The sequence below is a fragment of the Drosophila novamexicana genome, unplaced genomic scaffold, assembly GCF_003285875.2.
Source record: "Drosophila novamexicana strain 15010-1031.04,08,12 unplaced genomic scaffold, DnovRS2.1 tig00001292-arrow-arrow-pilon, whole genome shotgun sequence".
In the NCBI taxonomy this organism is placed as follows: domain Eukaryota; kingdom Metazoa; phylum Arthropoda; class Insecta; order Diptera; family Drosophilidae; genus Drosophila; species Drosophila novamexicana.
The window spans coordinates 260,001-283,609 of NW_020824848.1; the positions used below are offsets into that span (position 1 = coordinate 260,001).

Below are 23,609 nucleotides of genomic sequence, written 5' to 3' on the forward strand. Positions count from 1 at the left end.
CACTTCTCATATAGTTCCATGAAAAGAATAGGTCGAAAATTGAGTATTTGTTTTGGTTTATTACGATATACTCGATAAAATATGTAACTGAAAGTTTTATATGGTTTCTCATATAACTTAAGAGTCGTAAGATTTATGTCTAGAAGGGTATATCAAGTGCGACTATTTCTGCTTGATTTTCTAATTGGAGAGAAAACTTATTAGGGTTTTAACTATTGTCTACTTTTAGATTTTTGGAAAATTTATAAAGATTTAATTATCATTCCAATTATATAGATAACTAATAGTCTTCTTATCAGATATCTTATTGATTTTTATATAGAGTTTTCCAAATAGAAAAGTTTTGAGTAATATATAAATTATTATTAAAAATATTATAATTAATATTGTTTTTTTTTTTTTAATTTTGTGAAGTTTCTTTAAAATTTTAATTCTACCTTGAATTTCATATATATAGATCCCTACTTTTTATATATATATATATATATATGTATTCTATATTTTAGGGAACATTTAAATTGTGATTTGGGTATTTCCATAAATACCTGTTAATTAGAACATATTCAATATTATTTATTATTTTAATTAAGTATTCCAGTTAGATGAGCTCTTATTTGACTATGTACCCGATGTCCAATTGGACAATTTCCGGAAATTTGAATTTTCCAATTCGTTTTTGTTAATTGTTCTTATATAATAGTTTGATATGTGTCCAATTAGACCTTTTCGGTCGTTCTTCGATATTTCAGTTTCCCAATTGGTTTCACTTTCCGTTCTGATTAGGCGTTTTCTGGCATCTCCAATTGGTAATGCTCTGTTGCGCTTTCCAACTAGTTGCTTTTGAGTGTTCTTTGATAATTTGTTTATTTGAAAGGAACTTTTACAATTTGTTCAACATTAACTAACTAAAATTGCAAACTAGCTAAGTTAAGGTCAAGCGGCCGCACGTAAAAGCCAATCCCCTGTCCGACAAGAGGGCGGCGGCGGGCGTGGCAGGGCAGGGCGCACTTGATGAGAGTTTTGTGACTAGCCTCCAGTTGGACGTCGCCCCTCTCCCGGCTCCCGTCTCCCGTCAGCCGGCTCAGGCGCTAATCCAGCGATAATATCGACTCGATGCTGTTGCGATTGCTGCGCGCCTGCAGACGCGGTCCGCCCAAGTAACTAATTGGATTCGCGAACTGGCGCTGCAGCAGCGCATTCTCCAGATACATGGGCGCGGGCGGCGGTGGTGGGCGGGTGCGGTTGCCATCAAAGGGATGGTCGGTGTCATCGTGTGCTTTGTGGCGGGATTTGCGTCGTTGCGGCTGCGATAGATTGTCGGGCGTTGGGCACGGTTTAAGGGGGGCGGGGGGGTGTTCGGTTGCGGGTTTAGATCAAATAATTTAGGGTTTAATTCGATTTGGCTATAGTCAAAGCATGAATGGAAATGGACGAGGCGTATAAGTGTGACCAGAGAGTAGAAGAGAGATAAAGTTTTTAAATTAAACCGAAATGCGCAATTTTCTTCAAAAGATGTGTGTACTGTGCTGTGCAATGGGCGTGGCTTGCAATGAATGATATGCGAAAAGTTATGCCAACAATAACTAAACACCTGACGTGACTTTGCACATTTCGAGGCCGCACGAGTGCGTGAGAGCGAGAGCGAGAGGGAGAGTGTAGAAGAGTTGAACAGTGTTGCCAGTTGGCGCATCAAAAAATGGAGTCCTGTTAAGCATATCTGTTACCAAAAGGGCTTTGTGGCAGTTGAAAATGAAAATTCCAAAAAGTAGCTAAATCCCAGGCATTAGAATTAATAGCTTTATTTGGCAGCACTGAAGTTGAGTGCGTGATAACATGTCAAAAATCGACTAACATTTTCGCAGCCGAACTTTTAACATGCTGCTGTTAAGTGTACAGCGCAGGCGATCGTAACAGCCAGGCTTACAGGACTTAACAGCGTAAGCCGACTGTTACAGCACAATTCGATAACAACTGGCCGATAAATGCTGTTACATACGACCTTAAAGTTTTTTTTCATTATGGCGGTCAAAAATGGAAAAGCGCGCGCGTCTAATGGAAAAAAATCCTGCGTGTGCGTTAAATTAAATTGTAAAACGCGTGTGTTGTGTGTGTGTTTTTTTTTGTGTGTAGTGTTTAGTGTCTAGTGCAAAGCCCAGGCGTGTGCGCCTCTAATTATTATTCATTTTGCCGATTTAAAAAGGGATAAGCGCGCGCGGCTTATTGGAAAAATCCATGCGTGTGCGTGTGTTCTGTGTAATTTTTTTTTTGTGTGTGCTGTTTTTTTTTTGTATAGTGTTAGTGTATAGAGTGTATTAGAGTGTGTGCTAGCGTAGTCTAAAAAAACCACTTTGCTGCGCATTAAATTCGCGCCGCGCTGCACTTGAGCTCGGGCGCTTTGTGTGTTTCGGCAACAATGGCGTCGCCCCCCGTGCACCCCTGACCCAGCAGGTGCGGGCGCAACCGTCAGCCACTTCACAACTGGCCACACATGCTGCACCAAGCGCCCCCCTTCCCCCCGCCTGTCGACATCAAATCAACTACACACAATGGATGCAAATGTGTTGGCCAAAAGGCAGCAGCACATTTACATGCACATATACATATATGCATTTAATAAGTGCATGCGTGTATGTGTGTGTGTGTGAGCATCAGCGCAGCGCAAGAAACAACGGTATAAAGCATGGGGTAAGTGAATTCGCAGTTAACATTCGATTGTTTATTTTAACATACATACATATGTACATGTTAACATACATACATACATACATACATATGTACTGCTTGACTGACCTTCGCTTGGCATATGCATATGCATAGGCGCACGCTTGCGGTTCTTCGAACGGTAATCGCAATTCTTTTTGTGGCTCGCTTCGCAGCGCGTCTTTTGAGCATTTCGAAAATATTTCAAGCAAACATACATACATACACATGTATATGCATACATGTGTGTGTGTGTGTTTCTTAGGCATTTCACAAGTACACGGAGAAAAATGAAAATATATTTGTAAACATTTAGAACTATTTAAACAGGGGCACGCCCAGATGCGCTTATATCTTTATGATGTGCTTAAATAATTTATAAAAATAAATCATTTATTTTGAAATTTGTAAAACAATTTTAGAAATTTTTTTTAAGTGCAGAAATGGGTCTTAAGAAACGTTATGTGACAGAAATTGACTTTAAACTTTCACTGTATGCCTTTAATATCCCAAACATAAACAAATACCCCAGATATAAACGAATACCATCTGAGTTTTTGCCCTATCCAGGCATTATCTTATTCTATGATCTAATCATATAACTGTAAGATCATGTTTTTCAGTCTTTTTCAGTCAATCAATAGTTTCGGATGATAACTGAGAATAAAGAAATATTCTCCTTCCCTTAATAAACGTCTTTCAGTCTTGCACTTTAATAACTAGTTAAACTTTATGTTTGGTTTTTGTTTTTTTTTTTGGTCGCGCTCAGTTTAAAATTGTTATTTTTCACGTTTGCTTTTTCATAGTTTTCCATTTGCTGCAACTCATTTCAGCTGCACTTTTGTTCGCTTTTATTGTTCTCGGTTGAAGGTTAAAGCAACAACAACAAGAACAACAACAATAACAACAGCAACAACAGCAACAACAACAACAACAACAACAACAACAACAGCAACAACAACAACAACAATAAAAGCAGCAGCATCAAAAGGCAGCCAAACTTGCACTTTCACACACACACACACACACACACACAGACATACACACGCACACAATGCCACACTTCTTCACACCATATAAGTGTGTGTGTGTTTGTGTGTGTGTGTTGTTTCATTTGGCGGCCATATTAACATTGAGCGCATAGTTCTGCAATTTTTCATAGCATACTGCACGGGGCTCTGTTATAGAGGAGGACTTTATAGAGGGACAGAAGGAGGGGTACACTCAGAGAAAAAGCTGTACTAAATACTAGTATAAGCACATTAGACACTTAATTAAGCTAAAATCATTCTTTAGAAAAAAGAAAATAAAGAAAAAAAGAAAAAAGGCCGTAAAAAACTTGAATAAAGTACAAAAATACTTTTGACAAGAGCTTGCATAGCATTCAAACGTTCTTAATTGAAGCACAAACTTACTTAGATTAAGACTTGTATTGAAGAAATCGGGGCTCAAAAAAGAAGATAAAGGGGGCTTACAGAAAGGTGGGAGAGAGATAGATAACATTTGTAGAATCATACAAAAATGAGCTCAAAATTCTAGATTAATCTTTAGGGTTTTCATTGTTTTCGTTCTTAAGTTAATGCAGAAAAGACTTGAGCTAAGCTGCAAGTATTTTGAAACAAGATTGAAAAATTATGAAAAATTTTATTTTTGAACTCCCAATTCTAGTATATTCTGTAAGGTTTTCATGGCGTTCCATCAAGCTGGATTTCAAGTAAACTTCTTTCCTGAACGAAATTAAGCCAGAAATGACTTACAATAAGAACTTGCAGGCTTGAAAAAATGACTTAAGTTAGGTTAGGTTGTATCAAAAACTTCTAACTCAGAATTGAATGCTTAAAAATTTAGTTTGACATTTTGCATTTCATTCTCAGCTTAAGTTTTAGATCCAATTTAGATAACTTTTGTGCTTGATTTAAGTCGAGCAACTCTTGAGCTTTTTCCCCTGAGTGCATGCATTTCAAATACTTTGTGCCAGTCATCATTTGCTTGGCTGCTTTTGTTGTTGCCTGACTCTGAGCCGCATATTGCAATTTATTGCCCACCTGACAACACACACACACACACATTCACACACACGCACACACACTCAGTTGGCACTTGAATGTATTTATTACACATGTTTTACATTGTACGCACAAGTTTGTTGCCCGTTTCGGGTCGATGGCGCTGGTCAACGAGAGGCAAATGCTTTGTTAACCATTATGGGCCATGTTTTAATATGGCAACAACAACGACAGCGACAGCGACAATAACTTTTCGCATTAAATGAAGAGCCAGAGAGGGGGTCGTGAGAGAGGGAGTGAGAGGGGAAGGGGCCACTGAATTGAAAGAAAAAGTTTGAGCTCCTCATTTGAACTTTTTTCAACGCGGAAATGAATAACAAATTGCTTGAAGGCAGCGTAGCTAAGTGTGGGCGTGACAGCGGCCTTAAACAGTGCTGCCAGCTGTAGCTTTAAAAGCTAAATCTAGAGTGAAAGACAGCTAAAAATATAAAATTGTATTTAATAGAGGTCTTCTTACAAAGTATTATTTCAAATAGTACAAATAACTAACTAAAGACAGCAGCGCTTATAGCTAGATTTAGCTTTTAAAAAGCTAAATGCGCAGCACTGGCTTCAAGAAAGTTAAACTTTTGCTTATCCACAGTAAACACTTCATTGCGTACTTGAGTTAATTTGTCAAGAACTCGACGCATATGTTCGAAATTATTGAGAAACTTTCAAGTGTGAGAAACAGAGAGAGAGAGAGAGAGAGAGAGAGAGAGAGAGAGAGAGGGAGAGAGGGAGAGGGAGAGGGAGATGATGGCTTTTCATTAAGTCCTGCGCCTTGTTCGGGCCGTCTGGCAATTGCAATTGTTGTAAAACATGAATAATGCATGCTCTAAAACTTTTATTAAAATGCACAAGACCACAGCCAAAAAAAAAAAAAGAAAACAGAAGAAGGAAAAAACAAGAAAAACAACGAGAAAAAACATCAAATGGGGCACAAAAAACAATGTTGAAAGAAAAAACTTGAGATTTTATAGCTGACCAAAATTTGTGCTAACCAAAATGCAGTCAAAGCAATTGACTGTGGCCGAGAATCTCCGTTTGTTCGGGCACATTTTTACACTGTTTCCATCGGGTGGCAGCAAGGCGCATTAGAATTCGCATGTAAGACATGCATACTTGATTGATTTACCGATTGATTGATGTTTAAAGCTGGCCTAACGAGTATTTTATGGCTTTTTGAACACTTTTATTGGGATTTAGTGCTGATATACCGAATGATTGAGTGACTGAGTGATTGATTGACCGATTGATTGACGATCAATGCACAGATAAGTACTGTTACGGATAGGTTGAATGAACTCACACCTTTGCAAACACTCATATAGGCAATTTGTGCCTGCTGAGTGATTGATTGGTTGAGTGACTGAGTGATTGATTGACCGATTGATTGACGATCAATGCACAAGTAAGTACTGTTACGGATAGGTTGAATGAACTTACACCTTTCCAAACAATTATATAGGTAATTTGTGCCCGCTGAGTGATTGATTGGTTGAGTCACTGAGTGATTGATTGATGCTAGGGTGCCTTTAAATGGGATTTGGTGCTGGCCTACTGTGTGATTGTGTGACTGACTGATTGAGTGATTGATTGACTGTCTGATTGATGATTAGCGTGTGGCGAAAACCATTAAAGCATCAAATGCATTTATTGCTTCTTACACTGTACTGCCGAGCAGTGGAAACAACTTGATGCTGTTTGCTTTCTTCCTTCCCCTCTCTCTTTCTCCCTCTCCCTTTCTCTCTCTGTCTTTCTCCCCCTCTCTCTCCCTCTCCCTCTCTCCCTTTCTCTTGTGTTTTGCCCTGACTGTTTTCCCTTTTCTGTTCAATAAACTGTAATTCGTGCCACTTGCATGTGCTTGGCAGTGTACGTGTGTGTGTGTGTGTGTGTGTGTGTGTGTGTGTGTGTGTGTCTGCATCCATTTGTCGCACGTACACACACACACACTCAATTGCACACGCACACTCGAGCAAATGTCTGGTTGCACACACATATTGTACTTGGCATACATGGCGTATGAGTGACATTTAATTAAAATTTATGTAGTCTAAAAGGCAAAAGGAAAAAAGATGAAGTCGATGTTGGGTGCGCACATCTTCTGCTCCTACTTTTTCGTTTCTTGTTGCAGTTGTTGCACTTGTTGTTGGTGTTGTTGTTGTTGTTGTAGCTGCGCCTGTTCAAATTTATGCAGCGCTTCATTTTGTTTGAGTTTTATTAAACGCCGGCATTTGTAACTCGTCTGAATCATGTAATCATGTGTAAATTTGTTTTTACACTATTACGAGCCACAGCGTACAGGTCGTCGCCAGTTCCCCCCGGCCGCCCTTCACACCCCTTGCCCCTCGCCGACAAGTCTTTTGCGTTTGCTTCTATTTTTTGGCCTGACTCTGGCAGACATTGTGGAATTCATTGTCAGCGCAGTGCAAATTTTCTAATATTTAAATGGGAAATTGTATGCTCAGGGCATAATTGCACTTTGCACTTTGCACTCAGCATGTCATTGTGTGTGTGCGTGTGTGTGTGCGAGTGCGAGAGTGTGTGTCAAGCAGATAACAAATGTGTAGCTGAATAATTAGAGATGTGTATTTAAACTTTTGGCTGTCTCACGGATTTTATCGGACTATCAAATAAGCTCGAAAAGCTGATCAAATAAGTTAGAAATCTACAACTTTTAAAGCTATATGCATAAAATTTATAAAAATGCGTAAGTTTGAAACTGACTGAAGGGAACGGAGGCTTGTGACATCCCCAAATTACAAATGTGTAGAGATTGTTCTTGAGGGAAAACCACGAACCTTGTCAAAATCGGATGAGATTTGACTGAGTTATGGGAATGGGAAATTTTGACCCACGTCTATATACGAATCCTAGGGGTAAGATTTGGACATGAATTTCGACCAAAAAATCGGTGTTCAGATTTGAATGCAAGATTAATCTAGAGGGAAAACCATGAAGTAAAAACCAAACCTCGTCAAAATCGGATGAGATTTGACCGAGTTAGGGGGGTGGGAAATTTTGACCCACGTCTATAGACGAATCCTAGGGGTAAGATTTGGACATGAATTTCGACCAAAAAATCGGTGCTCAGATTTGAATGCAAGATTAATCTAGAGGGAAAACCATGAAGTAAAAACCAAACCTCGTCAAAATCGGATGAGATTTGGCCGAGTTATGGGAAAGGGAAATTTGGACCCACGTCTATATACGAATCCTAGGGGTAAGATTTGGACATGAATTTCGACTAAAAAATCGGTGTTCAGATTTGAATGCAAGATTAATCTAGAGGGAAAACCATGAAGAAAAAACCAAACCTCGTCAAAATCGGATGAGATTTGGTCGAGTTATGGGAATGGGAAATTTTGACCCACGTCTATATACGAATCCTAGGGGTAAGATTTGGAAATGAATTTCGACTAAAAAATCGGTGTTCAGATTTGAATGCAAGATTAACCTAGAGGGAAAACCATGAAGAAAAAACCAAACCTCGTCAAAATCGGATGAGATTTGACTGAGTTATGGGAATGGGAAATTTTGACCCACGTCTATATACGAATCCTAGGGGTAAGATTTGGACATGAATTTCGACCAAAAAATCGGTGTTCAGATTTGAATGCAAGATTACTCTAGAGGGAAAACCATGAAGTAAAAACCAAACCTCGTCAAAATCGGATGAGATTTGACCGAGTTATGGGGGTGGGAAATTTTGACCCACGTCTATAGACGAATCCTAGGGGTAAGATTTGGACATGAATTTCGACCAAAAAATCGGTGTTCAGATTTGAATGCAAGATTAATCTAGAGGGAAAACCATGAAGTAAAAACCAAACCTCGTCAAAATCGGATGAGATTTGACCGAGTTAGGGGGGTGGGAAATTTTGACCCACGTCTATAGACGAATCCTAGGGGTAAGATTTGGACATGAATTTCGACCAAAAAATCGGTGTTCAGATTTGAATGCAAGATTAATCTAGAGGGAAAACCATGAAGTAAAAACCAAACCTCGTCAAAATCGGATGAGATTTGACCGAGTTATGGGGGTGGGAAATTTTGACCCACGTCTATAGACGAATCCTAGGGGTAAGATTTGGACATGAATTTCGACCAAAAAATCGGTGTTCAGATTTGAATGCAAGATTAATCTAGAGGGAAAACCATGAAGTAAAAACCAAACCTCGTCAAAATCGGATGAGATTTGGCCGAGTAATGGGAAAGGGAAATTTGGACCCACGTCTATATACGAATCCTAGGGGTAAGATTTGGACATGAATTTCGACTAAAAAATCGGTGTTCAGATTTGAATGCAAGATTAATCTAGAGGGAAAACCATGAAGTAAAAACCAAACCTCGTCAAAATCGGATGAGATTTGGTCGAGTTATGGGAATGGGAAATTTTGACCCACGTCTATATACGAATCCTAGGGGTCAGATTTGGACATGAATTTCGACCAAAAAATCGGTGTTCAGATTTGAATGCAAGATTAATCTAGAGGGAAAACCATGAAGTAAAAACCAAACCTCGTCAAAATCGGATGAGATTTGACCGAGTTATGGGGGTGGGAAATTTTGACCCACGTCTATAGACGAATCCTAGGGGTAAGATTTGGACATGAATTTCGACCAAAAAATCGGTGTTCAGATTTGAATGCAAGATTAATCTAGAGGGAAAACCATGAAGAAAAAACCAAACCTCGTCAAAATCGGTTGAGATTTGGCCGAGTTATGGGAATGGGAAATTTTGACCCACGTCTATATACGAATCCTAGGGGTAAGATTTGGACATGAATTTCGACTAAAAAATCGGTGTTCAGATTTGAATGCAAGATTAAACTATAGGGAAAACCATGAAGAAAAAACCAAACCTCGTCAAAATCGGATGAAATTTGGCCGAGTTATGGGATTGGGAAATTTTGACCCACGTCTATATACGAATCCTGGGGGTAAGATTTGGACATGAATTTCGACTAAAAAATCGGTGTTCAGATTTGAATGCAAGATTAATCTAGAGGGAAAACCATGAACAAAAAACCAAACTTCGTCAAAATCGGATGATATTTGACCGAGTTATGGGGGTGGGAAATTTAAACCCACGTCTAATAGACGAATCCTAGGGGTAAGATTTGGACATGAATTTCCACTAAAAAATCGGTGTTCAGATTTGAATGCCAGATTAATCTAGAGGGAAAACCATGAACAAAAAGACAACCCTCATGAAAATCGGATGAGATTTGACCGAGTTATGGGAATGGGAAATTTTGACCCATGTCTATATAACTTGGGGTAAGATTTGGGGTAAGATTTGGACATGAATTTCGACCAAAATTTTTGTTTTCAGATTTAAATGTCAGATTAATTTAGAGGGAAACCCATGAAGAAAAAGTCAACTCTCATGAAAATCGGATGAGATTTGGCCGAGTTATGCGAATGGGAAATATTAAAAAAAAACATTTCCTCTCATTTGTGGCCAAGGGAAGAAGAAGCTCGGCTGCAAACAGTGTGTTTTTTCTTCCAGCAGATGCTCCACAATCTTAAATTATATTATTTTCTTAAAATTTATTTCAGTTATAGATTCCTATTGATTATATATATTAAGATATCAGTTAGATATTTCTGCTGCATTTTGTCAATTGTTGCTGGGTTTTGCGCCTCTTGGGAAATGTTTATCTTAAGCTTAAATTGTATTTGAATCTAATTAATATGTTTTTATACAATTATATTTAGAGTAGAAATTCGTTTCGACTGGCAAATTTATCACTTTGGCTGTTTTTAGTACTGAGCTCCCTCAACTGCAGCGCTCTCAGTTGCTTCTCTTCGATTCCTGTTTGAGGATCTTGCCCTGCTTCCTGGCCAGCAGCCAGGCCTGCAGCTGCATGCGTCGATAGTGCAGATGCCGTTGCAGGCTCTTCTTGAAGATCGTCTCCCTGGCGAGTATCTCCAGATCCTCAAAGCTGCAGACTCGTATATTCTGCTTTGTGCGCGCGATCAGCTCGCTGGTCAGCTGTATCTTTGTGGCGGAGGCGCGGGCCGAGTGCGCCTTGCGGCGCCGCAGCTCCTCTCGATGCAAGTATAGCGCGTAGGCGGCTGTGGGCGTGGTCGAGCTGGTTGCAGCCACATTTTGCTGCTGCTCCTGCTGCTGTTGTTGTTCGTGTTGCTGTGGATTACACATCTTGGCTGCCGGAATGCTCAGTTGCGTTTGCTTTGGTCTGCACGGCGACGGCTCGCTTTTATGCCCGACAAATTGTCAAGTTTTTGACCTGCGCGCGGCCATTCATGAGCACAGGTCAACCTGCAGCACAGGCAAGCGTCCGGAGCGCGCGCGCTCTCTTTTTTTTACGAGCCAATGCTCAATCATTGCATTTTTTATAGCCGCAGCGCGGCGAGTGGATTAAAAGATGATGAAAAAACTCTAATCCCATTCATTACCTAAAAAGTGTCGTAAAGTCGACAACGGCTGGACGTCAGGACTCTTGTTTTCTTCACACGCTAATCCCGATGCATGCATAACGGGATTAGGCGAAACGAACTGTTTATGGGTCCATGTTGCATGCTACATGCGGCACGTTGCATATCACGTTGCGCCTTGCTGAGCTAATCCTCAGCTCTGTTTGTTTTTCACTTCACCTTTTTTTTGTTTTCTTCAACTCATTCGTTGTGTTTGCTCGGCCCGCTCGCAATTAGCATCATAATGAAGCGACAGCTGATGGCTTTTTAGTTTTTGGGAATTTCACGTGACCAGAGTTGCGGCCAGGGTTGTCACGGATTGTCAGCAACCGACAAATTGCCAGCTGACCCAAATTCGTAGCCAAATATTTGGCTTTAATCGCCTCGCTTGGTAAACTTTTTAACGAATTTCAAGTTCGCTGAACGTGTGTAATTAACAAAACTATTTCGTTGATAACAAGATAGCGACAGAGGCGAGGGGGTGGGTAAAACCCCTGCACCTCTGTTGGGAGTATATTAGGTTTTGCTTAATGTTTCGCTCTGTCTATGACGCAGGTAGATTCTGTGCCATAAAAAACAACGTGAGATAAATCCAAATTAAGCTAAGCTCAACTAATCTTCAGTTTAAATACCCTGCTTCCAAAAAGGAAATGAATTATCTTAATGAAAAGCTGATTATAAGAAAATTCTCATCCGATTAATCGGAAGAGCCCATAATAAAGTTCTCTTGTTGTCGTTGTCTTTCGCTTCAGAGTTCTAGAAATATCCACAAAATTACATACGATTACCTACTGAATACCCTGTAAAAAAGTGTCGCCTAGAGTAGAGCATCTGCTTGTCCTTGACTTTTGCTTCAGAGCTCTTTCGATATTCGAAAACTTCTCATTAGGCCAACCGCGCTGATACCCGGCGTATACCCTATAAAAATGTCTCCTTTGTAAATTTTCTATACTTTAAATTTAAAGCAGAGTATTTTCATGTTTTTAGCTTCCCATTCAAGAGTTTTTCGGTATGCGCCTTCTCTTCTCAATACATTTTCGAGTTTTCATCGCTTTTCGCGTTTGGCTTTAAGCTTGAAGCACGCTGATGATAAAAGTCGTAAACTCATTAAATTGGCCATTTCCAGAGCTTGTATCGTCGCATTTTTCAATAAGCCTTCGTCCTGCGGGAAAGCTGCCCCAAAATGGGAAAACAAGGCAAAAGGCAAAAGGCAACTCCTTCGGCTGCGACGTGCTGCACATTTTGATGCCCTGCCAAATGGGTATTTATATATATTTGGCGGGAAATGTGACATGTTATTGGGAGATATATTTTTGATCAGCTGAGTAGATCTCGTCTATTGAGGCTTACTTAGTTTGAATACCAGCTGAAAGAACTTCTGATATATATCAGACTATATGTTGAAGGTAATGCGTAGGTACGTTTCAGCTGGATCGGTGGACAATATAGCTTTTGCTTGGTAAACTTATCGTTATCAAGATATTTATGCTTTGTTTAGAAGTTCAAGCGTCGGTCCAACAAGCAAAAGGACGCTGGTTCAACTCTAGCAACAAATTAAAATGTTGTAGTTCATAAAAACATCTAGATATCTGCGTCAACTTCATAATAATCCTTATATGAAAGTAAAATCTCTTTGTCGTCGGATTGTTATAATTATAGCTAACATTTCGTCAAAGTCAACCCAGATACAAAAGGTTGAAAATGTAATTCTCCAAAAAACACACTTTTTTTAATTCAATTTCTCAAGAGATATATACAGCTCACAATCTGTTTGCAAGGGTATTCAATGCTTCGGTAGCCTAAACGAAAAACTGTCCTCTCTTGTTATATTTCATTATGTAAAGGGGTTTTCTTCTTCTTTCGGATTGACAGAGAGGGGGAGGGGAGGGGGGGCAATGTGCGAAAATCACAACATTTTAATCTTATAATCTGAATTTATGAGCAGACTCAATTTCGTTATGCTTAACGACATTTTATGCGGTTATTTTATGCAGGCAGCCAAAGCTGAACGAGATGAGGCATAAGGCGTTCTCTCTCTCTCGCACACACACACACTGACACACACACACACACATGCATGTAGTCTGCGGTTTGTTGGCAGCAGCAGCTGCCAACTATAACAGCAACAACATGGCCAAAACGACGCAAGTTAAGTACATCAAATCGTTCGTGTGTGTGTGTGTCTCTGTGAGAAAGAAACGTGAGCTACTGTGTGTGTGTTAGTGTGTGTGTAAGCGGGTGCTTGAGATTTTGTATGGCCGCACAAAACACATTAGTTGAAAGTACTGACCAACAAAGCCACTAACAAGCTGTTGGTTACACACATACCATACACACACCACATACACACACACACACACACACACACACACACACACACACACACACAAACACACCCAAGCATATACATCCCCCATTCACACACATACACACACCCCCAATAACGACTGCATTACATATTGAAGTGCCATTATGTGTGTGTGTGAAAATATTTCGCTGCTCTTTGTTGTCGTTACTATACCCTACGAAAATGGAAAATGGGTATACACGTTTTGTGTAAATGTATGTGACAGGCAGGGGCAGGCATCTACGAGCTCATATACATCTATTTGTATCTGTATCTATATTTATATCTTTATCTATTGCCGAGGCGATCTTTCCGCCTGTCTCTCCTTCAGTTCGATTGTTTCTTTTGAGACTAAGATATCTAGAGACTTTGTCTTATATTATATTTAAAACGCGGCCCATTTATTTCATTAAGCACAGACTTTAAGCACCTAAGTTAACTGAGAACATATTAGTGAGAGTACAAGTCTAAGCAGAAGAAGAAGCACAACAAGCAGTTCTCTGTCTCATCACATCTGCTGCTGCTTACAGGGTATCTAGTCGTCGTGCACTCGTTAATATTATTGTTGATGATGTCGTCAAACATTTTCGATGGAAACTTTTTTAATAAAATCATTTAAATAAATGAAAATGAATTTATTTGCCAGAGCACTTGCTCATAATTCTTTTGCTGTTTAATAAGAAACAATTTCAAGTTGCGAGCTTTTGCGCTTTTTTCGTTTTTAACGTTTTTAACGTTTGTATCGCAACGTAAGTTGTGCGCGGAGAACAAACTTTTATTACCTTCGTATATCACACACACAGCGAGAACAGGAAGTCAGTTTTCTTAAGCCTAATACACATGGAAATGGGAAATGGGAGAAGGGAAAATGGGAAGTATTATATATGTTATATATGTTTGCGGGATATGGACACAGTTCACGCGCTCAATTCGACTTAATAGTAAAATAATCTTATTTGGAAGTCGAGCAATTGCTTAGGTCTAAAATTTATGCTTGTAGATTCTACAACATTTAAATATCAAATTTTGAGGCAATTATACTTAGCTACTTTTAAATGGGCAAAGAAAATATAAATTCAGTTTGAGCTGAAGACTAACTATTGTATTATTTAACCTATAATATGAATGTTAATTAGACTTGATGAAAATATTCAATTTAATATTAAAATATAGTTTTTCTTTGATTGAGAAAACGGTTTTAAGCTCTCTCAAAATTTGCCTAGATCTGAGAAATCGATACGAGAATAGAATCTTTATGCCCTTGTAGAGAGTCTTATGACTTTGTATATTCTATATATTATATTATATTATAATGTTTGCATATTCTCGATAAATCGAGTTGATATAGACATCTCCATCCGTCCCTCTGTCTGTCTCTCATTTCTAAAGCTTCATTTAGAAACTTTGCCTAACTCCTGCTTTGGCCGCATTTGGTTGTTTCGGACTACAATCTCATATGCCTGCTTTCCCTGTGAAAATTTGAATATTTTCCTTAAACCTTACACTCAAAAAAAAGCATATTTTTAGTAAAAGTTCAATGCAAACTTTAACTATATATTTTTATACCCTGACCCCATTGAAAATCCAAATGTATGTAACAGGCAGAAGGAAGCATCTCTGACCCCATAAAGTATTTGGGCAATTTTGGTAAATAATAAGAGCTAGAGTCACCAACCTTGACATATAGCTTCTAAACTAGAATATATATATGCATTTGATGTTGGAAGAAGAGGGTTCAGGGTATCCCCTAGTCGGGAGTTCCCGACTAGAGCCTCTTACTTGTTTCAATTCATTTGATAAATTTAAATTTCTTTTGAATCTCTTCTCTTTTGTCTTCTGTTTTTACTCTATAGCTAAACAGCTTAGCCCCTATCGAATTAGGCTTAGCTAATTTAACCAAGTCTCTTCGAAGTTTGCAATTAAATATCTAGAATACTTTAGCTAAACCAAACTTAAATCTTAAATAAAATATATAAAATATTTATGTGGGCGATATTATATAGTGTATCTATCTCGTATTTCTGTTCAAGAGTTGCTGCAATTATTAAAGCTCTGCTAAAAATTGTAAATTATTCTATATCTCGTTAGTCAAATTTTGCTGATTTTTTCAGAGAGTAAAAATATTTTTGCTTTAAATATACATAAGTATCCGTTGTATTATACATTTAATGTGCATTTGTTATTTTCTGATTTTCCTGACTCTTGAGCTGCTTCTTTAATCCACATAAATTGCGTTTGTTTCTATTTGTGTTTGCCTTGTTTTCGACTTGTTGTGTTGCCTAAATATTTATGCTTTTATATATATCTCTTTGTGTTTTTTTGCTTCTCTTTTCGCTTCTTCCTGCTGCTGCTGCTGTTGTCAATTGCGCGTTGTTGTCGCTCGTCTATTGACGCCATGGTAGCCATTCTGTTTGGCCGTCTTGCGGCCGGACTCCTTGACGCCCTGGCTGCTGGCGGCCAAATCGACATCCGTTTCCGCTACGATTGGCGGACCCCAAGATACTTGTCGTCGCACAGTTGGCGCCCCAGTTGATGTGCCTTTGCGTCGCTTTGTGCCCGGCTGCTGAAGTGTTGCCGCTCGTTGCAGCGGTTGTCTCTGCAGTTGTTGCAGCTGCTGCAGCTGTTGCCTTTGATTTTCGTGTTTCTGCTGCTGTCAAAGTGCGAGGATGTTTGGCATTGCATTTTATGAAAAACTTTGACTTTCCTTTAAATATGCTTCGTGCTCTTAGTTTTCCTATATACAATATATATTGCGAGAAAAATACAAACGGCAAACATATTGTTTCATATTGTGCGCGTGTGTTGCACATTCTTTAATTAGTTTTGTTGCGCGTTGCCATGGCTGTTGCATGCAACAGCCAGTTGGCATTGCCTCATGCATAGTTTTTAATTAACATGCTGCACAATATATGCTCGTGCTTCTATTCAACTGGCTGGCATTGTTATTGCCGGGCCAAGGTAGACGCAAACCCCATTCTTCCATTCAGACTTGAGTCAAACGCAAAATTTTAACAAGGCCCTAATTGGAAATTGCAGCTGAGGCAAAAATGAACTTAAATTAACTTTTGGTTCAATCTTATACAATACCCTCAACACAAAATGGTTAAGAAGGATATTATGGCTTGTGTAAAGGTAACAGGCAGGAGAAGACAGCTCCAAAGAGAGCATGCTTTTATTGATTGGGAGGGAAAAGGGAAGAGCTCAGTTTATCCTGCCAGGTTTGTCGTCGATCTCTGAGACTTCAAGAACATCTCCTATATCTGCGAGCCCCTGGAGTATATATAATTTCTCGATCAGAACGAAGAGCTGAGTCTATCTAGACATATTTGTATGATCTATGTTTAAACAAGTCTATCTCAGAGACTATTAAAACATCTCCTATATCTCCGAACCCAAAGGGGATCAGCATGACGAAGGAAGCTGGAACTCGTCGATCTTAGATATCATAAGAACATCTCCTCTTTAAGTGTGTCTCTACTGCCTGAAGGGCGCAACTTACTGTGTGTGTGCTTCTCTTTTGTATATGTATATTTAGCAGAAAGTCAGAATATTATCCACGGCAGCTTATCGCTGGCCATAGGGTATCTTCTAGTCGTGCACGCGCGACTACATCCAATAAACTTGTCCCTTTTATATCTACTTGTAATAAATACTTTTGCGACAGCTTTTTGATACGCCTGCCAAGTGCTGCCGGCTACTAGATATACCCTATTGCAATGGCTACAGGGTATAGAACAATTTGCAGCATTTTTCTCATATATTTGCCCAGCAATTAGAAGCTGTCGATATCAAATAGCTTTTCCCTCGCTTCTCGACAAATGACATTTTGTTGACTTTGGTAGTCAGATTGCGCATACGCCGCGTTGTCAGCTTGTGTTTATTTTGTGTGTGTGCGTGTGTGTGTGTGTTTATTAAACTAGGGGCTGTTGTTTTAATTTACACGTCATTAGCTGGACTTTTTGCCTTCATTAGATTTATAGAAAAGTTGAAAACGAACAAACACACACACACACACCCAGACACACACGCCCATAAAGTTGCTCTGTTATTTTTTAGTTGTTTATGTGTCTGCTTGAGGTTTTGTTTTTGCATTCTAAGCTCGTAATGAGTTTCACCGCAGCATTGAGGCAGCTGGCAAAGTTAAGTGCGTGCTGCGTTTGTGGCCAGGCCAAATGAACAGCAGCAGCAGCAGCAACAGCAGCAAGAAATGCAAGAAAATGCAAAGAAGCCGAGAGAGCCACAAAACATTCGGGCATCAAAAGAAGCTAGGCATGCATGCCAGCAGGAGCAGGCGCCACCAGGCTTCACTTGTGGCACTTGCACTTTTTTTGTGCTGCCTGCTTAAACAAAAGCCCAAAAACTCTCGACTCCCTCCCCCTCCTTCGACCCCGGCAGACTGCTAAAGGCTGTAAGCGAAACTTTTTGATTTTGGGTGCGGGCTGGGCTTTTGTGTTGCGAAGAAAACAAAAAAAACTTTTGGGTTGCGCTTCAATTTCGGTTGCCTTGCAATCAGGCAGGAAGAACGCCGCAAGTCAGGCGGAAACCGGTTGGGCGGACGGGCTGTGCAGCGAGAGGGGGGTTGGGGAGGGAGAGGGGCTTGGGAGTTGCAGTTGCACAATGCTGTCGAGACAATGGCGCACGCACTTTGCCCCAGCGAAAGTTTTGCCATTGCGATACCCTGTACGCAACCAATAGCCTAGAGGGTGGTCACAGCCAAGATCTATAGCTTGCAGCAGCAAAATATTTGAAATAAATGTATTTCAATTAAATTAATTAAAAGCAATTTTTGCGAAATTTGTTTAACTGCAAGTTTTTGAAAATTTAGAATATATTTTCGGGTAATTTTTTTTAGATAAAAGTTTTCTTTTTAAACATTTTAGGCAGTCTTTTTGAGCGAGTTGTTGCCCCAGTAGAGGGTAACTGTGAGTCTATCATATAATTGTTGCGCTCTTGATAGAAACATAGCAAATGTCATGACAGGGGAGCTTGGCAGATTTGAATGCCGAGACTTGGCGTGAACTCACTGACTGAAGATTTGCAATGCGAGATTCGAGCTGGCGAGCAGCTTGGCAAAATTCAATTTGGCTGCAGCTTAAGTCGAACTCTGTGAAAAAGTACATGCTAAGTAAGCTCAAAAGTAACATGCCGCCCCAGCCCATGCACAAAAAACAAAACTTTCGATAGACACTTTTGCCGCTACGAGCTACATAAAAGCCAATAAGTTCAATATTTTGCTTTTACGATTTACTGACGGGACGCGGTGGGCGGGGAGACAGGGGAAGGGGGAACGGGGTAGGTGCTTTTTGTAAAAGTTGTTTTGCGTTCGTGCCGAAAAGTTGCAAGTTGCACATTTTGAAAGGCATTTGCCGCGTGTTGCTCGGTTCGTGCCATTGTCTCGATATTTATCATGGGTATATCATGAATATGGCCAGGTGCACATGGGCTCTACTAAGGGTTAAAGTTGCGCCCACAACTGAAATGATATCGCATCATTTTGGGCTTAGCCAGAACCTTTGTCTGCTTTCGGGCACTTTTTCCTTTGGCCTTTGTTCGGCTTTTTCTCTAACTATTATATTTAGTTTTGCCCTCAACGCATATTAATTTTGCAAATGTCTTTTGCAACAAAAGCCAATTGCACTAAGCTACCACAAATGCAGTTCAATTCACTTTGCGTTGTGCGAGCTGAGGAAAGTGGGCTGCGCACAGTGGTTCGCAAGTGTGGCAGAAGGGAACAAAAGTGTTCTCAAAGCAGAGATGCAGATATGATATATATATTCTTGATCAGAGCGTTGAGCTGAAGACATCTATTCCAGATTGACTCTCGGAGGATACAGAGCTAGAGACTCCTAAGGACAGGAAGATCGACAGGCAAGCAGACAGACAGACAGACAGACAGATAGACAGACAGGCAAACAGACAGACAGACAAACAGACAGATAGACAGACAAACAGACAGACAGATAGACAGACAGACAGACAGACAGATAGGCAGACAGACAGACAGGCATACCGACGGACAGACAGAATGTGGACAGACGGACAAACTTATCTTGTAGTGCTTGTTGTTGTAAGTTGGCGAGTTGAAGTAGTGTGTTTCGGATTTAAAGTAGTTTGTTTCGGAGTTGTTGTGATTAGTTAGTTACTGATTAGTGGGAGTGCTAGCTGTTGTTTGCGTCCAAGTTGTTGCTTTTGTAGTTGTTGCTGTAGATGTTGTAGGCTTTCAAATCGCAGTTGCTGGATTTACAGTTGTTGTGGGATGACATGGGAGTTGTTCAACATCAACATCTACCCGTTGTTGCTGTAGATGTTGTAGGCCCTGTAGCCGTAGTTGTTGGGCTTGCAGTTAAAGGATTTTTAGTAAGATTCCTAGCTGTTGTTGTAATGGGCGTCTCAGTTGTCGATTGGTCGTTGGTTGGGCATTTCGGTGGTAGTATAACAGTTGTATTCTTAATCAAACTTGTAAGTTTTTTGTGCTTGTGGCTTTCATCGAAGCATTGCAAGAATCCGTTGACTTATAGGCGGCATAGGTGTAATTATTAACTTTATTTACAGTTGATTCCAGATCTTGAGTCTCCTCAACAAGGTCAGGTAGAAAGCATAAGGTGTAAGATAAGCATACAAATGATAAGACGGATAGTCTATTGATATTTTGCAGAAGTCCCTAGCATTGTTCGTGTCGTTTTTCGTGTAGGGAATACATTAGTTTTTTGATATCTTCCCTCTTCCCAATACTCCTCAAGATGGAAAAAATATATATTTTCATAGGTACATGTATACTCTTATATGCCATATTTAAGACCTGAACATTTCAATCAGATCGAACTATAAACAACAAAGTTGAACTAGATGCATTTCTCATATATAGAGCACATTCTCAACATGAACTTTATCCTCCGACTTACAAGCTCATGTCAAAGTTCTTCAAGTTCTTCACATCCTGTGAACCACTGTGCGCCGTCAACTTTTGTGCTGTGCTGCGCGCTTTTTCTATTAAATAACATTTTAGACAATTGCACACACACACACACAGAAAGAGAGAGAGAGAGAATCGCAGGTGGGCGGGTTGGCATTGCTTGCGGGCGAACGCATTGCGAGAATGTTAAAAAGCAATTGTCTAAACCATGAAAGCCAGGCCAAAAGAATTGGCCAAAGTTAAAATAAGTGCAACAGGGCGCATTAAACAGGGCCAAGACGCTTAAAAGTGCACTTTAAGGTATTCACATTCACAATAATTGCAAAATTAAACGTTAATTTTAAATATCGAAACAAAGTGCCGTTAAATCAATCGATATAGTTTACGGAGCGTACAATAGCGCACGCCTATTGTGCAAAACTTTCATTCTTATGCTTATTAAATAATTCGTATTTAATTAAATGAGCCACCAATTTAACAACATTGCTTTATGGTGCCATAAAGGCTTATTTAAAGCAAGCTATAGTGCAATAGCTTGGACGTGACCGACTGAAAGATGCTCTAGCTCCAGCACAAAGTTTCGCTTGCATAGATTCTGGCTTCTTCTTTTGTAGATTCTTCCTTTCTTTCGCTCTAACTGTCTATGAGATACGCTTCGGTCTTTGTAGTCCGATCTTTGTGGAATTTGCAATATGCTCGACTAGGAGATATTCTGAATCCAGTTCAAAGTTACCCTTCCCTAGATTCTGGCTTCTTCTTTTGTAAATTCTTCCTTCCTTTTGTATATGAGATATGCATTCTTAATCAACTTCGGACTTCATAGTCCGATCTTAATGCAGTTTTCTAGGCTTTAATATGGCATACAAAAGTGTTATATACACACTCAAGCGATAACGAGATATTTTCGAATTTGTAGGAAAAGGACTATTCAAAAAGTAAAGATAATTTAATATGAGTATAAACTATACTAAGCCCTATAAACTGAGTAAGGTGTATAAAGCTCGTATAACTCTCGAGTCATGCTTAAAAAACCATTCTTTCAAATCGGTTTTTATCGATATTATGGAAATGGGAGGAGTTCATACAGACGGACTGTCGGAATATTTCTATTTCATGGACTCGAATATGCCCTGCCTCTGTCTCTACCTGTTACATTCGCTTAAACAAAACCATCAACCCTTTGGCAGGGTATAAGCATTGATGACACCCTCTATTTAATGAAAGCCTGCTTCGTGCTACGACTGCCCTCCAATTTGTAAGGCAGAGGTTTTTTTTGTTGTTATTTCTTTGTCAAAGCATTAACCCAAACCTTGCCTAGGGGCCATCCGATTTATTTTCAGCTGATTTTAATTAAGCAGTCGCACATTTTAATATCAACAACAATTAAAATAACACGCATAAATACACAGAACGACATTAAATTACGATTATAAAAATAAATCGTGATGTTATTGTTGCTCGCATACCCTTTAAATAGGGAAGTAGAAATGAGAGTAGAACAAATTTAGTAAATATCTATGCTAACTTCCCAATACGCTTTCGGTTTTCCTTAAAGATATATTATTTAAGGGGTTTATTGTTCAGTTATTAGGAAAACCAAAAACAAAATTTAAACCCATTTTTAAAAGAATCTTAAATATTAAGAATTAATATTGCTTGCATGTGTTAGTCTACAGGGTATCTGCTAGTCTAGCATATTCAGTTTGCATGCCATGCCACATGCCAAATGCAAACAATGTTAAAATGCATCTCGACAAATTTGCTGGAATTAAAAAAAAAATTAACAAAAAAAACAAAAACCTGAATAGCGAAGAAAATGTTTGATTTAAATTCAATTTTGCATTGTTGTCGCATTTATTCATGTTGATGTTGTTAAATTAAAATCAATTTAATTACCATATGCTCGCAAGCAGCTGCGAGCACACACACGCACACACACACACACACACACACACACACATTAGGGTCCGCACTTCATAAGCTGTCAATAATCAATGCATAGACATATTAATCAGGCTGCAAATCGGATTTAAAAGAGTTGCATGCATTATCTCTATAAGCATATAAATATGTTGACATTTCAGATTAAATGAAAATCATATAAATGAGCGAGTGTGTGAGATAATCATGCTTAATAAATATTTGAATATAATATATTTAATAGCGTAACAAAATTATGAACTAGACATAAAAAATATATATGTAAAGAGTTTCGAAAGAAACTATATAGCAAATATATAAATAAAATGTATATACCCTTGCAGAGCGTAACTAGAATGAAATTTATAAGGCATATATATAAATATATATATCTGAACAGCATCAATTGTCGAGGGGATATAGTCAGAATCATCTGTCCCTGACCAAGCTATAGAAAGAAACCTTTGCATAGGTTCCTCTTTAACTTGCGGATAGTATATATAATAATAATAATTATAAAGCATATATGTGAGAATTGGATAAATTGAGCGATTATATTAGATAGCTGGAATAAATTTGTATAAGTTTCTGGTAAAAATCATTTGTTGTTTCTTAAGATTTCCTAACAAAGGGAGCTCTGACATGCTCCTTACATATTCCCAATATCTGAACACTATATCATATAGTCACATGCCATATATATATATATATATATATATATAGCTGATCAGTATCAAGAGTCGAGTGGATATAAACAGACTCTTCCGTTCTTCTCTTCTCTTTTGGAACATAGGTTCGTCGTTCACTGGCGTGTAGCATTATATATAATAATAATAATAATATAGTATATATATAATATATATGTCGAAATCGGATGAATCGAGCGACTATAGATAAATTAGAAATAGTTTGGCTTTGCTCAAGATATCTCAACCAAACTTCACATTAACGAGCTCGGACAGGCTCATCAGCAAAGTCTGCCCTAAATCGGACCACTATATCATATAATTCTGTACGTATAATCGGTTGAATAAATATTTTTCTATATGGCAAACTATTTTATAAGTATATTAAGATGTCTTGGCCAACTTACCTGCACTCAGCTTCAAACCATAACATATCGGACTAACTGTACTATAAAGCTGCTATAGAAATAAGGCAAGCTCTCTCCTAAAATCATTCCTCAATCAGTTGCCCGCAAGGGTATTTCATATTCGGCGCGCCAAAGATAGACTTA

General features: G+C 39.0%; 2 protein-coding genes across 4 annotated transcripts in view; both read right to left on the reverse strand.

Moving 5' to 3' along the window:
* Positions 1–685: 685 nt before the first annotated feature.
* Positions 686–23,609, reverse strand: part of LOC115766919 — a 96,092-nt gene continuing 73,168 nt past the window's right edge. For 2 of the 3 annotated variants that reach the window (XM_030711000.1, XM_030711001.1), the window contains exon 21: positions 15,843–16,186. In XM_030711000.1, the coding sequence (XP_030566860.1) occupies positions 15,899–16,186 (288 nt within the window). In that variant the 3' untranslated portion in view covers positions 15,843–15,898. Of the gene's footprint in view, positions 1,305–15,842; positions 16,187–23,609 lie in introns of those variants that run through there. The other variant, XM_030711002.1, reaches the window with a different exon arrangement.
* Positions 10,549–10,917, reverse strand: LOC115766989. Its single transcript, XM_030711087.1, has one exon. It carries the CDS (start codon positions 10,915–10,917, stop codon positions 10,549–10,551), a length of 369 nt encoding a protein of 122 aa, XP_030566947.1.

Coding starts and splice junctions, on each gene's coding strand:
- LOC115766989 (XM_030711087.1), bottom strand. CDS start 10,917: ATGTGTAATCCACAGCAACACGAACAACAACAGCAGCAGGAGCAGCAG.